This window comes from Oncorhynchus tshawytscha, linkage group LG06 (genome assembly GCF_018296145.1).
Source record: "Oncorhynchus tshawytscha isolate Ot180627B linkage group LG06, Otsh_v2.0, whole genome shotgun sequence".
NCBI lineage: Eukaryota > Metazoa > Chordata > Actinopteri > Salmoniformes > Salmonidae > Oncorhynchus > Oncorhynchus tshawytscha.
In genome coordinates, this window is record NC_056434.1 from 46524692 (window position 1) to 46541110 (window position 16419).

The 16419-nt window shown below is 40.8% G+C and overlaps 1 protein-coding gene across 2 annotated transcripts; it reads left to right on the forward strand.

The window, feature by feature from the left end:
- Positions 1-1252: 1252 nt before the first annotated feature.
- LOC112252625 (S-adenosylmethionine sensor upstream of mTORC1) lies at positions 1253-15908 on the forward strand. 2 transcript variants are annotated; one of them, XM_024424044.2, is made up of 5 exons: positions 1253-1554; positions 11404-11545; positions 11751-11882; positions 12068-12182; positions 12546-15908. In XM_024424044.2, exons 1-5 carry the CDS (start codon positions 1395-1397, stop codon positions 13176-13178), a joined length of 1182 nt encoding a protein of 393 aa, XP_024279812.1. In that variant the 5' UTR covers positions 1253-1394; the 3' UTR covers positions 13179-15908. The 2 variants fall into 2 exon arrangements, with proteins under 2 accessions (XP_024279812.1, XP_024279814.1); XM_024424046.2 differs by lacking the exon at positions 1253-1554 and adding an exon at positions 9200-9574.
- Positions 15909-16419: the final 511 nt, after the last annotated feature.

Consider the following 16419-nt stretch of genomic DNA (forward strand, 5'->3'; position numbering starts at 1 on the left):
TTCACCAAGTCAAATGAATTAAAAGTGTTTCAAAAAGTACAACGTGTTTGTTAGGTGTTAAGCCTGTGTTAAAATATGCTTACTTTTTAGAAGACAAAAAAGCGATTATGATTGTGTTAAAATGTGTTTGGGAAATAAAGATACACTGTTTTAAAAAGTTACCCACTGGGCAAAAACTGGTTGAATCAACGTCCAGTGAATAGTGGTAATATTTGATTCAGTACAGAATTTTGTAGACCAGCGTCACCTTACCCTGTCCCGCAGCTCAAATTACCCCGTAAATTGTACCAAGAGAACAGTTTTTTAGGACAAGCTAGGTTTTCAAAACTGTAATGTTTCATGAATTCTGATAAATTCCAGGGATACACAACATCCTGAAATATACAGTATGTAGATATCTTTGTTAGAAAGAATACTATATTTCCCTTGACGGAGTGATGCTGAATGTAAGAAATTGCTCAACTTACCCCACTTTCTCCTAAGCCTATATTATGGGCACTGGCAGACAGGTGAGTCTGGGTTGTATGCCTTTTGTGTGAGGTCATTACTATCTGTTCTGAAACTGACTAGAGCAAGATCTTATAAATCGAATGTCAAATTCACTCTAATCCATAATGGGATTTTATGAGCCACAGGCCTATGCTAATACTATGCGCACATGGTACATCCAGAGCTGCTGAATTGAGATCCCTGTTTGAGCAAACTTTTTAAATTTTTCTTTTAACGATGTTTTATTTATTTTTCTAAAACGTTTTCTAACATGTCGTCCGATGTTGGACTCTGAAAGGTCTGAGGAATCTGTCTCAATATTACCTACCATAAGGTGGCAGTATGTAGCCACAAACTACGCTACAAACCCCGTGTATTACAAGGCCTGTTAAAGACATGGCCTCTACAGGGGCTGCCAGAGAGGCTCCAAGGGACTTCATTTAGGAACGTCAAACCTAAAGCAGAAAGGATGGAATTTATTTGACTAATTATTGTGCCAGGAACATCATACAGGATAAAGGCCTCCATACAGTAGCTAATGTGGACATATTTTAAAACCAGAGCAACCTGTACCCATACATCCTCATTGCACACACATTTTAGATAGCAATAGGCTACATTATCAAGCTGCCACCTCTAAGTCGAGCTATTATTTCGATTTAAACAGCAAATAACGCATGCAACTGAACGCAGAAGGTGTTTCTGTTTTCAGCTCTGTGATTGGTCATATAGCTGTCAGCACTGCAGCATGTGTGTCCAGGGGAACCAATCAGCACGCACGTTGTTCGCTTGTGGCCCTGGTGTGCTGGCTGGCACCGGTAGTTAACCTAGAATGTGAAGAATTGTAGCTAGTCTGTAAAAATAAAAACCTTGCTCTACTGAGGAAGGAGAAGCGGCACAGGACTATGGACCCGGTGAACAATGCTGAGACAGGAGATACAGAAACCGAACTGGAGCCGGTCTGTGTTCTTATCCCGAAAGAAACGAGGTGCAAGAAGGAGCAGGAAAAGCTGTCCGGAGTCGTCAAGAATGTCCACAGAAAACTGCGAAGAAAATACCGAGAAGGTAGTTACGCGTCTCTAGCTCTATCTAACTAACGTCAGTTATATTTAACCCGCTAGAAAAAAAATCAGGGGTCCGGTCTGTCTCTGCAAACGGGCCATTAAATTTGGCGAAAATAAGGCCCCAAGTAGAACGCTAACGTAGCTAAGTTAGCATTATTTATTATTTGGGGTGCCTCGCACATACTGCAAGTGACGGGCAACATGTCTGTATAGAAAAACATTGTCATACAATAGTAGCTAGGTGGCTAGCTTGGTGTGGCTGCATTTCACTTTATTTATGACCAAACTAGACTAATGTAACGTTAGATCAGGGCCGCCTGGGAATATTTCAAGCTGCAGTGTGCATTTACTAACGTCAACTAGGCTTGTTTGGATATTATTGTATGATTTGGCAACAAAATTCATAATAGCCTCCTCTTACCTACAGTCATAGTCATTTGGGAAGGTTGTTTGATCGTAACATACTGGCTCATGGGCACTGTCAGACAGGCGAGCCTGGATTGTATGGCTTTTGTGTCACCTGAGAAAAATATGAAAATCTGTTTTATTTTCACACACCGGAAACAGTGCCATCAAAGTATTCATACCCCTTGACTTATTCCGCATTTTGTTACTTGTTTGTGTTACAGCCTGAATTTAAATGTATTCATATATTTTGTTCTCATCCATCTACACACATTACCCCATAATGACAAAATGAAAACATGTTTTTTAGAAATTTTGGCACATATATTGAAAATGAAATACTGAAATATCTATTTGATGTAAGTATTCACACCCCTGAGTCAATACTTTGTAGAAACACCTTTGGCAGGGATTACAGCTGTGAGTTTCTCTGGGTAAGGCTCTAAGAGCTTTCCACACACCTGGATTGTGCAACATTTGTACATTATTATTTTCTAAATTCTTCAAGCTCTGTCAAATTGGTTGTTGATCATTGCTAGACAACCATTTTCAGGTCTTACTATAGATTTTCAAGTAGATTTAAGTCAACTGAAACTTGGTCAATCAGGTACATTCACTGTCTTCTTCGTAAGCAACTGTCCTTGTGTTTTGTTATTGTCCTGCTGAAAGGTGAATTTATCTCTCAGTGTCTGGTGGAAGGCATATTGAAACAGGTTTTCCTCTGCCTGTGCTTAGCTCCATTCTGTTTGTTTATTTTTTTTTATCCTGAACAACTCCTCTCCAGTATTTAACAATTAAGCATACCCACAACAAGATGCAGCTTGCTTGAAAATATGGGTAGTGTTATTTATTGTGTTGAATTCAGGACAAAAAGTGGATTGTTTTGCCACTTTTTTTTCAGTATTACTTTAGTTCTTTGTTGCAAACAGGATGCATGAACAGGCTTCCTTCTTTTCATTCTGTCAATTTGGTTAGTATTGTGGAGTAACTACAATGTTGTTGATCCATCTTCAGTTTTCTCCTATCACAGCCATTCAACTTTGTAACTTTAACTGTGTTAACCTCACAATTGGCCTCATGGTATGACTACCTAATCTCTGTACCCAACACATAAGGTCCCTCAGTCGAGCAATGAGTTCCAAACAGATTCAACCACAAAGACTAGGGAGGTTTTCCAATGTCTCGCAAAGAAGGTGTATCAGTACATCTAGTCACAACAGGGATACAGGCATTCTTCTTAACTTTGATGCAGGAGATCTCTTCACCATGCTCCATGATATTCAATATCTATGTAATTTTTAACCCATCTACCAATAGGTGACCTTTGTGAGTCATTGAAAACCTCCCTGGTCTTTGTGCTTGAATCTAAGGGTAGGCAACAACACCTCTGCCACACTGACCCTTAACACTGGGCCCCCTAAAGAGTGTGTGCGTAGTCCCCTCCTGTACTCCCTGTTGACCCACGACTGCGTGGCCACGCACAACTCCAACACAATCACAAAATTTGCTGACGACATGACGGTGGTAGGCCTGATCACCGACTGCTGCAATGAGTCAGCCAACAGGGAGGCGGTCAGAGATTTGGCAGTGTGGTGCCTGTACAACAACCTCTCCCTCAATGTGAGAAAGATCAAGGAGCTGATTGTGGACTATAGGGAGAAAGAAGGGAGCGCATGCCCCCATCCACATCACCGGGGCTATTGTGGAGCGGGTCGAGAGCTTCAAGTTCCTTGGCATTCACATCCCTAAGAACTTAACATGGTCCACACACACCCAGTCGTGAAGAGGGCACGGCAGCGCTTCTTCCCCCTCAGGAGGCTGAAAGGATTTGGCATGGGCTCTCGGATCCTCAAAAAGTTGTACAGCTGCACCATTGAGAGCATCTTGACTGGCTGCATCACCGCTTGCTATGGCAAATGCACCGTCCTTGACCACAACGCGCTACAGAAGGTGGTGCAGACAGCCCAGTACGTCACTGGGGCTGAGCTCCCTGCCATTCAGGACCTCTGTGTCAGGCGGTGTCAGAGGAAGACCCCAAAAATTGCCAAAGACTCCAGCCATACAAGTCATAGACTGTTCACTCTGCTACTAGACTATATACGCCTCTCCTTCCAGTTCTCTGCTGCCAATGACTGGAACGAACTACAAAAATCTCAAACTGGAAACACATCTCCCTCACAAGCTTTAAGCACCAGCTGTCAGAGCAGCTCACAGATTACTGCACCTGTACATAGCCCATCTATAATTTAGCCCAAAAAAACTACCTCGTTCCCTACTGTATGTATTTATTTATTTATTTTGCTCCTTTGCACCCCATCATTTCTATCTCTACTTTGCACATTCTTCCACTGCAAATCAACCATTCCAGTGTTTTACTTGCTATATTGTATTTACTTTGCCACCGTGGCCTTTTTTTTTGCCTTTACCTGCCTTATCTCACCTCACTTGCTCACATTGTATATAGACTTCGTTTTCTACTGTATTATTGACTGTATGTTTGTTTTACTCCATGTGTAACTCTGTGTCGTTGTATGTGTCGAACTGCTTTGCTTTATCTTGGCCAGGTCCCAATTGTAAATGAGAACTTGTTCTCACCTTGCCTACCTGGTTAAATAAAGGTGAAATAAATAAAACACTGAGTATACAAAACATTAAGGACACCTGCTCTTTCCATGACCAGGGTGGGAGATTTTTCCTTTTTGGTCCATAAGCCACTGTGGGGAGGTAGCTTTTTTTTTTTTTTTTTTTTTTTTTTTAAATCTACCCTCTGCTCAGATTTTTTTTTTTTTTACCAGTGAAAATATTTGGTGTAATTACATCACGCTCGTGCTGGATGAGCATGCTTTCTGTTTTTCTAAAACAAGAAATGTATTACTAGTAAGAAGTAATGGGGTGTATTGCTTAATTTCATTTCTTTAACCAATTTATGTTCAAATAGATAGAATAATAAGAACAGTTTTACTACTGAACATCAAGAATCAACAAAGTGGCTACCCTGCCACAAGTCATATTGCCTATTTATAATTATAAACTCAGCATTAAAAGAAACGTCCCTTTTTCAGGACCCTGTCTTTCAAAGATAATTCGTAAAAATCCAAATATCTTCACAGATCTTCATTGTAAAAGGGTTTAAACACTTTCCCATGCTTGTTCAATGAACCATAAACAATTAATCAACATGCACCTGTGGACGCCTAAGACGGGACGGACAGCTGATCGTCCTCGCAGTGGCAGACCACGTGTAACAACACCTGCACAGGATCGGTACATCTGAACATCACACCTGCGGGACAGGTACAGGATGGCAACAACAACTGCCTGAGTTACACCAGGAACGCACAATCCCTCCATCAGTGCTTAGACTGTCCGCAATAGGCTGAGAGAGGCTGGACTGAGGGCTTGTAGGTCTGTTGTAAGGCAGGTCCTCACCTGACATCACCGGCAACATCGCCTATGGGCACAAACCCACCGTCACTGAACTGACGGGTTACGGTTTTGTCTTACCGGAGGTGATTGTCAGATTCACGTTTGTCGTCGAAGGGATGAGCGTTACACCGAGGCCTGTACTCTGGAGCGGGATCGATTTGGAGGTGGAGGGTCCGTCATGGTCTGGGGCGGTGTGTCACAGCATCATCGGACTGCCTGCAATGACAACAAGCGCAATCTCAACGGTGTGCGTTACAGGGAAAACATCCTCTTCCCTTGTGTTACCCTTCCTGCAGGCTCATCTTGACATGACCTTCCAGCATGACAATGCCACCAGCCATACTGCTCGTTCTGTGTGTGATTTCCGGCAAGACAGGAATGTCAGTGTTCTGCCATGGCCAGCAAAGAGCCCGGAGGAGATGCCCTGCAGTACTTAATGCAGCTAGGGGCCACACCAGATACAGACTGTTACTTATGTTCAGGGACACATTATTCCATTTCTGTTAGTCACATGTCTGTGGAACTTGTTCAGTTCATGTCTCAGTAGTTGAATCTTGTTATGTTCATACAAATATTTACACATGTTAAGTTTGCTGAAAATAAACACAGCTGACAGTGAGAGGACATTTTATTTTTTTGCTGAGTTTAGTTCAGTGCTCTACGCTGACATTTTTTACAAGGAGTACATAATGTGCTCCTAAATAGAAATGTAGACGCACACAAATTAATCTAGGAGAACAATTAAAGTATTTGAGTGTTTTAATGATAAGAAATTACAAAGTTCATGCATTTTTTTTATTTTTAGGAGTGAACCATGATTCAATTGCAATCATTAGGTGAGAAATGTTCAGCAGCCGTTTTAAGGGACTGGCCGTTACCATGGTAACTTGGGCACTCGCTTGTCTGTGATGAAAAAAATCTCACACTGCAATGTCTTCTGAGCAGCAGACCGTTGCAGCAAACTTAAAGATGCACTATGCAGAAATCACTCTAATTTCCTGGTTGCAAAAATAGCCTAATTTCAGTTTGTGACAAAACAAGCAATTATAGTATAGAACATCATTGTACCATCTACACTGTCATGAAATATCTTTTCCATAATCAAACATTTTGTCTATTCAGCTTTTTGAAGCTGTTGTACAAAACTGAAGGTAAAAGAAGCAAAAACGGAACTTAATGGGAAGCATAGAAATAGCGCATAGAACAAATCTACTGCTTCTTAGACTTACTTTCCATGAATGACAGAACTCTAACACACATTTCTGTGAATTTAGTCCGATCGGGCAAAAAGTTTCATATTGTAGCTTTACACTAACATTGAAAAACAACCTGGCATGTGAACAAAATAATATAACTAGCCAAGAAACACAAGGACAAAGTCAAACTTTAGTAGTCTTTCTTGACAATTTGACCAATGTGACCTTTAAAAAAATAAAAAAATTGAAGAAAAAAAAGACTCTAATGCTCTGTGTGGCGGGTGCAACTCAATATTCGGAATGTATTCTTAATGTTTTGTGCGCTCCGTATTTCATGTAGTCCTTATGTTCTCGCAAAAAGGAAGATGGAAGATATATTTTGACAGCCGCAAATGACTGCGAGTGAATATCCGCCATACACGTCACACTACCCATGAAGGGATACATACATTTCACTTATGATCCACCCTGACACAGCCAGGGCAAGACCGAAATAAAGCACATGCAGTTCTGACAATTTTCAGCCAGTAAACATGTGCACCTGTTTTCTCTCCACACACACATATATTTATAGGCCATACATACATGCATATATATATATATATATATATATATATATAGTACCAGTCCAAAAGTTTGGACACCTACTCATTTCAAGAGTCTTTCTTTTCTACATTGTAGAATAATATTGACGACATCAACTATGAAATAACACACATGCAATCATGTAGTAACCAAAAAAGGGTTAAACAAATCAAAATATATTTTAGATTCTTCAAAGTAGCCACGCTTTGCTTTTGACAGCCTTGCACACTCTTCGCATTCTCTCAACGTGGCGTATTGCTGCAGAATGCTGTGGTAGTCATGCTGGTTAAGTGTGCCTTGAATTCTAAACCAATCACAGTGTCACCAGCAAAGCACTATTACACCTCCCCCTCCATGCTTCACAGTGAGAACCACACACCTACTCGGCGTCTCACAAAGACACGGCGGTTGGAACCAAAAACTCACATTTGGACTCATCAGATGAAAGGACAGATTTCCCCCAGTCTAATGTCCATTCCTCGTGTTTCTTGGCCCAAGCAAGTCTCTTCTTATTGGTGTCCTTTAGTAGTGGTTTCTTTGCAGCAATTTGACCATGAAGGCCTGATTCACTTGGTGTCCTCTGAACAGTTGTGTTGATGTATCGGTTACTAGAACTTATTTGGGCTCTAATTTCTGAGGCCCGTAACAAAACTGAACTTATCCTCTGCGGCAGAGGTATCTCTGGGTCTTCCTTTCCTGTGGCGGTCCGCATGAGAGCCAGTTTCATCATAGCGCTTGATGGTTTTTGCGACTGCACTTGAAGAAACCTTCAAAGTTCTTGAACTATTCCGGATTGACTGACCTTCATGTTTTAAAGTAATGATGGACTGTCGTTTCTCTTTCCTTATTTTAGCTGCTCTTGCCATAATATGGACTTAGCCCTATTTGGTAAAATACCATCTTCTGTATACCACCCCTACCTTGTCACAACACAACTGATTGGCTCAAACGCATTAAGAAGGAAAGAAATTCTACAAATGAACTGAAATGCATTCCAGGTGGCTACCTCATGAAGCTGGTTGAGAGAGCGCCAAGAGTGTGCAAAGATGTCATCAAGGCACAGGGTGGCTACTTTGAAGAATTTCAAATATAAAATACATTTTGATTTGTTTCTCACATTTTTGGTTACTTCATGATTCCATATGTGTTATTTCATAGTTTTGATGTCTTCACTTTTCTACAATGTAGAAAATAGTAAAAAATAAATCATGAGTAAGTATGTCCGAACTTCTGACTGGTACTGTACATGCATACCTCTTCCATTTCATCCCGACAGCAGATCTTTAAAAATATATATATTTTCTTGGATTTCCCTTTTCTGTAAAAAAAAAAAAAATCTACACCAGGGTAGTTGTTCTATTACTTCAGCTGTTTTACACATAGGACTATATAATTGGGGAGGAAAGATTGTGTAAAAACATGATATGCATTTCTGGTTCAATTCAGTTTATTGGCTTTTGCAGGAATTAGTCTTGCATTCAGATGTAGGGTTGTTGAGACAACCAATTGAGGAATCTGCCAGTAATCCTATTCTTAACAGATTGTTTATCATGAGGCAAGTCTCTCGTGTCAACTTCAGCTATTTTGGATCGTAACATTGGCTAATCTTACTGGAAGAATGTCCAGGGCCACATTTTCAGTTTTAGTCTAACCGTAATGGAGCTCTGCGTTCTGTGTGTAGCTCGGCTGCAAATAGTGGAATGTGGTTGTCAACCTGGACAGAATATATGTCTAATAGCCACTCGATGTTTTCATTTGGTTTATTTAGCATCGGTTTGGCTAGATACCGGCCTGGTGAAAAATAGCGACATCTATGAATAGCCTAGGTCTATTTCCCACTGTGTTGCACTCATCACACAAGTTTAAAAACGGCATACAACCGGTATTTTCCACTCTACCAGCAGAAGGACTGACTGGCATAGCAACTGGTCTTGAAAGACAAGACACTGGGCAGTTGTCCTGTCAGCTGACGCCATGATTAGTTAATAAGTAAAGCATGATCTGGTCTGCTTGGCATGGGTACCACAGTAGTCATGCTTTGTACTAGGGCACTGCTGTTTATTCCAACCGGTCGTCTTGTGGTTTTTATTTCTGCCAATCTGATATCGCTTTCTTTCCTCTTGTAGTCATGGGATTTCTTCCTGTATCAGGATTTTTGCTCACACAAGCTAAACGCATTCTGCTGTACGCCTGTGAAGACCTGGTGAAGGGAATTTTGTGAAGAGATATATATATGAACAGATGTGAAGACTTCTGTTGAAAGTCTGGTTTTCAGCTATACCTCTATAATGCCGGAAGGATGACATGAGTAACTGTTTTTAGAAAATGTTGAAGCAATGTTGTGTTAGCCTGTGTGGGGCTGAATGATAGTGATTCCTCTTGAATTAATGTTTTAAAAAAACTTTACAAGTAGGTACATATTAATGTTGGCTTATTGTCTACACAATGTACAATACCAGTCAAAGGTTTGGACACCTACTCATTCCAGGGTTTTTCTTTTTCTTTATTTTTTTTCAATTTTCTACATTGTAGAATAATATTGAAGACATTAAAACTATGAAATGACACACGTAGTAGCTAAAAATGTGTTAAACAAATCAAAATCTATTTTATATTTAAGATTATTCGAAGTAGCCACTCTTTGCGTTGATGACAGCTTTGCACGCTTGGCATTCTCTCAACCAGCTTCATGAGGTAGTCACCTGGAATGCGTTTAAATTAACAGGTGTGCCTTGTTAAAAGTTAATTTGAGAATTTCTTTCCTTCTTAATGCGTTTGAGCCAGTCAGTTGTGTTGTGAGAAGTTACAGTTGGTATACAGAAGATAGCCCTATTTGGTAAAAGACCAAGTCCATATTATGGCAAGAACAGCACAAATAAGCAAAGAGAAATGACAATCCATCATTAAGGTCAGTCAATCCAGAAAATAACTTTTCAAGTTTTTTTCAAATGCAATCGCAAAAACCACCAAGCGCTATGATGAAACTGGCTCTCATGAGGACCGCCACAGGAAAGGAAGACCCAGAGTTACCTCTGCTGCAGAGGATAAGTTCATTAGAGTTACCAGCCTCCAATTACAGCCCAAATAAATCCTTCAGAGTTCAACTAACAAACACATCAACTGTTCAGAGGAAACTGCGTTAATCAGGCCTTCATGGTTGAATTTTTGCAAAGAAACCACTACTAAAGGACACCAATGAGAAGCTGAGACCAAGAAACATGAGCAATGGACATTAGACTGGTGTAAATATGTCCTTTCATCTGATGAGTCCAAATGTGAGATTTTTTTTGTTCCAACTGCCATGTCTTTGTGAGACGCAGAGTAGGTGAACGGATGATCTTAGCGTGTGGTTCCCACTGTGAAGCATGGAGGAGAAGGTGTGTTGGGGTGCTTTGCTGGTAACACCGTCTGTGATTGATTTAGAATTCAAGGCACACTTAACCAGCCACAGCATTCTGCAACGATACGCCATCCCATCCCATGGTTTGCGCTTAGTGGGACTCTTTTTTTTTTTTTTTTTTTTTTTTTTTTTTTTACGGGACAATGACCCAACACACCTCCAGGTTCTGTAAGGGCTATTTGACCAAGGAAAGTGATGGAGTGCTGCATCAATGACCTGGCCTCCACAATCACCCGGCCTCAATCCAAGTTGAGATGGTTTGGGAGGAGTTGGACCACAGAGTGAAGGAAAAGCAGCCAACAAGTGCTCAGCATATGTGGGAACTCCTTCAGGACTGTTGGAAAAGCATTCCAGGTGAAGCTGGTTGAGAGAATGTGAAGTGTGCAAAGCTGGCAAAGGGTGGCTACTTTGAAGAATCTAACGTATATATTTTGATTTGTTTAAACCTTTTTTTGGTTACTACATGATTCCATATGTGTTATTTCATAGTTTTGATGTCTTCACTATTATTCTACAATGTAAAAAATAGTAAAGATAACCTTGAATGACTAGGTGTGTCCAAACTTTTGACTGGTACTGTATGTACTATGCTTGCATGCCATTTTTAGAAACAAAACTGACAGGACTTTCAATTTAAATTCTTACCATTTACTAATGATGAATTTGAATGTGATGAAATGAAATGGGGAAATAAATCTCTGCCTGGCCCACTTTCATTTGTGCTTATTTGTTTTGCTATGTCATACTGTATATTGTGAGGTAGGCATGTTTGGTTTATTTTCTCTGTTTGTACCTTCTTCCTGCCTTTAAAAAAAAATGTATCTCGTTCTTTCCACAGTGGGGGATTTTGAGAAGATCTGGCGAGAGCACTGTGAGGATGAGCAGACTCTGAGTGAATATGCCCTGGCCATGAAGAACCTGGCCGACAACCACTGGGCCAAGACCTGTGAGGGAGAGGGCCGCATCGAGTGGTGCCGCAGGTAAAACAAATAACCCTCTGGCAGCGCTGTACTAGCTCAGAACTCCAATGCACTATGTTAGGTGCGATGACTCATCAAGCCTTTTCGATGTCAACGCTGTGGGGTGAATCCTAACTTCTGCTCGTTGAATTTCTGAACATCTGTGTCGTTTTAGCGGTGAGCCATCAATACCATGATGTATGATGTTTTGGGACTGTTTTTCCAGTGTTTGTCAGGAGTATTTCCTGGATGGTGGAATGAAAAGAATGTTGGAGAAGGATGAGAAGAGTGCCAGGCTTGCCATAGCCACCTCAGCTGCAACTCTGAGTACCCAGCCTTATAGCTCCTTCATCCCCAGGTACTGCACTGTTACAACACTGCTGACCCTGATGATTTTCAGGACGCTTTTGCCCAACTTCAGCATGCTCTGTTGTACGTTCATTATTGACATTCAATATTCATATTGACTTCTATTAGCCACTGCTCTCCTGTGTGTCAGTGTTAGACTTAACTCTTTAATGCCTCTGATTTCTCTACTTTCAGGTCCATCTCCCAGCTTGGTAAAATGCGGCTGCTGGACGTTGGCAGCTGTTTTAACCCCTTCCTGAAGTTTGACGAGTTCCTCACAGTCGGTATTGACATAGTGCCTGCGGTCGAGGTATGAACGATTTACAGTCAGTGGTCACTCCCTCGGTCCCGGGTTTGAAAAAATCCTGACTCTTACTGTCTTACTCACTCCTCTACGGCCGCGACAGAATATCAGGGGTTTTCTCGACGGGTAGTTTGTTTTGTGATCTGATATTCACACAATGAACTATGACGCCCCTTGGCAGTGAGTGTTTCGATGCTTGACTGCAATGAAACCTGACCTGCTGTGAAGGAACTGGCAGAATATTAGCATAGAGTGATTTGGGTAACCAAATGGAATAAGAACGGTGGGTCTAAAATACTGCAACTTGGTAAACTTTTGGGAGTTACTCTAAAGTATCTGTTTCTGCTCTCTCTCCCCCCCCCACCCCAGAGTGTATACAAGTGTGACTTCCTTAACCTCCAGCTCCAGCAGCCCCTGCAGCTGGCTGGTGACTCAGTGGAAGCCTTCCTGAGACAGCTTTGTAGCCCCATCGATGCACTGCCCGCCCAGCTCTTCAACGTGGTGGTCTTCTCCCTGCTCCTCTCCTACTTCCCCTCGCCTTACCAGCGCTGGATCTGCTGCAAGAAGGCCCACGAGCTGCTGGAACTGCACGGCCTGCTGCTCATCATCACCCCCGACTCCTCCCACCAGAACCGCCACGCCCTCATGATGCGCAGCTGGCGTGTGGCGGTGGAGTCACTGGGCTTCAGGCGCTGCAAGTACATTAAGTTCTCCCACATGCACCTCATCGCCTTCCGCAAGGTGTCCCTGACCACCACCAGCGACCTGGTCAGCCGTAACTACCCCGAGATGCTCTACATCCCTCAGGACTTCCAATCCCACGAGGAGGAGGACTACACCGACGTGCTGGTTCAGGCGCACTCCGTCTTCGAGGACGACCAGCTGGCGTGGGGCTTCACGGAGCTGCCGGACACGCCCTACGACTCGGATTCAGGAGAGAGTCAGAGCAGTTCCTTGCCCTTCCTACACGAGCTGGAGGACCCCATACTGCTGCAGAGCTGAGCTAGACTAGCTAAACCCCTACTAGCTACTCTCTCTCAAAGTCCTTATTCAATCCCTAAGGCTCCCCTTGGCCCTAACCTTTCAATGTTTGCAGATCTCTAAGGAGGAAAGCAATATTGTTGTAGCTTTGCCACTGCACTGCTTATACCTAACCAGAGCCTTCAGACATGCAACATGGGAGGGGCAAGTGGGAGGGATGGGGAGCAATTTGAGACTGGCTGTCTCTGTCCCCAACTGCTGCGCTGCCAAATGAACCTGCTGCATTCTTCTCACACTCTTCTTTTCCCTTAACTAAACAACGCAGTTTGCACAGATTGGAAGAAAAATACGTTTACAGAAGTGAGTTGTTTATTATTCGATATCTTACATGGTTAGTCTCTCAACACAACTGCACACACAATAAATGAGTTTTTAAAAAAAAATGAAGACATGGTAGCTGAATGCTCTCAGGATAGATGTAGTTAGCCTGCCCCTTGCATTTCATCCCATCTTTGTGATCTGTCACGCTCTACTAACAGAAGACAATCAACCTTTCAAAGGCTTTGTTTTAGTAGTTAAACGATGAATGTGCTTCAGTGCCAGCAAGCCGCTGACTTTAAATCCCTCTTAAAGAGACCGATACCACAGAGGTTTGTCAGGTTTAGTGGAAAGATTGAGATGGAAAGAGGGATAAGCTTGTTTCTGTAAATCAGGCACGGCTTTCTCTAATTCTTGGCGTGCATTTAGTTTTCCAAAAAAGAAAGGAAAAAAAACAAATTGTTGTACTCAAACTATGTGATTTTGTTCACTTTTGAACACTGGTTTTGTCCAACACGATGTGTGGCAACGCCATTTTATTTCAGCGTCTTTTTCACTGATTCATAACAATTAAAGTGATATTTGTAGCATTTTCAGTACCTTAAGGTAGGCGTATGTAGTTACGTTGCTTAGTTAAAGGTAAAAAAAATATATAAATAAATATATATATATATATATATATATATATATATATATATACTGCAAAATACAACTTTTCCTAATGTGAAACTGTTGGGGGTTTTTCATAGTATACCATGGTACGAGTGTTGCAAAATAGTCATTTGCTCTATTTTCTCTGCTGGTGTGAAGAAACTGCTATGTACATATGCACAGATGTTAGCTTACCTTCAATGTTCAATACAACCTTATTTGTAAAAGAAAAAAAAACTTTTGAGGAACAATATTTAGGCTTCATTATCTGATTAATAATAGGTCTCTAGTGATGCCTTGGCTTCTTTATAGGTAACTGTTGGCTTTTCTATAGGTACTGGTAACTAGAGAAATTATACTGACCACACTATGTCCACTGAAGTGAAACACATATATCGACTAAGACACCAGCTTTAGCTATCAGTTACTGTTTTACCTAATTTCCTTTAAAGTACTTCATATCTGAGGAGAGCAACGTTGGCCGTAGGAGGAATTGTTGAATTCAAAATGTTTTTTTTTTGTTTGTCTATTTACTTTTACATTCATAGGTTGGCAGAATAAGCATAGTATCAACAAATACTGAGTCATTCATTGCATCAGTAAGTTAATTTGACTATCCCTTTTATATGTATTTTCATCCACAACATGAAAGTACTTAGTGTGTACTCTGCTTAAAGAAATGTATTAACTCCAAACAGTTGTCAAAATGGTCTTATGAACTCCAAAACATTCGCCTCAATGAGGTTTTGCACTAATACCACACGGTCTCATCTTTAGTCATGCAATCTCTGATCTCATCAAAGTGCATTTTAGCAATAGCCAGGTGTATCCTGTACTGTATCCTTATGGGGAAGGTTTCTGTGTTGTTCTCAATGACACTAGCACACAAATACTAATTTTGTTATACATTTGTAATGATATTTTAGTTTTTTTTGTGTGTGTGCATGTGTGTGTGGAGATATGTAGGTTGAGTGTGCATGAGTGTTTGTTGTAATGTACTTGTGTGTGGCACTGTACTTCATAAATAGTAGACTAATCTCTCAGCTGCCATGAGTCATGTGATTCCTGTCATGGGGGATATAGGCTGCTTCCCAAAATGACACCCTATTCCCTTGGTCAAAATTAGTCCACTGTGTAGGGAATAGGGTACCATTTGGGACGTACCCCTATGAATATAACCAGTATGATGTACCTGTACCCTAATGTTCTCACATCAGTTTACCTGAAATCCTAAAGGTGCCTTACTTATCCCCGGTAATGTTTTTGCAGTCCTGGTTCTCATGCCCATATGTTAGAGAACTCACACTTTTCACTTGGCAGTATACAATGGGTTTTCTTTGCCAAATAATTGTGTTATGTGCAACTGTACAAATGAGCTACCAGCTACCACTTAAAAGTATAATTGGCTCAACGTTTTACCCTAAGAACAATGTGTTTTTGTTTAAAGAATGTAATTTGTCATTGATAATAATTACAAATTGCTTTCAACTTGCTATACATCTGTTGTAACTAGATAACTTTCTGGTCAGTTCATGTTTGATGTACTTTAAACTATTTATCTTTAACAGAAAAGACAGACATTTCTCATTACAAATCATTTGCTTGAGGGTTGTGAATTGTACCAGTAAGCAATTAGTGACACACTCATCCTTGTATCTGTCTTCCAAGAGTTTGATTCCATTACTTTCATAAACAGCTTCATTTTCAGTATTAAGGATTTTGACAATTGCAGGACAATGTGTGCATGGTTGTTATTCTATTTTATAAATGAATGTTAATGCAGCTTCCATGTCTGATTTTATTGTGTACTCCATTCTGTTTTTTTTTTTTTTTTATAGGACTGAGGTGAACTTGAGTTGTTGTATTGGTCATATTTATTAGAGCATAAATATAGCAAAGTGTAGTAGGTTTCACTTCTATTGTAGTTTGAATTTTCAGGTTGATGAGAATAATTTTACAGTAGTTCTAGATGTGCTACATGTCAAGTTGTTGCTACTGTAGACTGATTTATTATTGATCACCAGGCTTCATGAGATGGGCTCTCTTCTTCACTTGCTGGTATTGGAGTCGGCCCAAGGCAAACTATCACCGACTGCACTCTTAAAAAGAAAAGGTTTGGATCCTGTGGGATAATATAAGGTTTTAAAAAATGATCTTAAGGTTAATTTAAGAATATATATATATACTCTGCCATCTTTTAAAAAATTTTTTTTTAACCTTTTGTAGACTTAAGGGGTGGTTTTGAAGAACTCTTCAAAAGAGAGGTTGTTTTGGAACCAGCAGTGCGCTCGTG

Bases quoted from the DNA above. Each gene is read 5' to 3' on its own strand.
- LOC112252625 (XM_024424044.2), top strand. From the start codon at position 1,395: ATGGACCCGGTGAACAATGCTGAGACAGGAGATACAGAAACCGAACTG. The intron at 11,883-12,067 runs GTACTGCACTGT...CTCTACTTTCAG, and splicing joins TATAGCTCCTTCATCCCCAG to GTCCATCTCCCAGCTTGGTA. The intron at 12,183-12,545 runs GTATGAACGATT...CCCCCACCCCAG, and splicing joins ACATAGTGCCTGCGGTCGAG to AGTGTATACAAGTGTGACTT.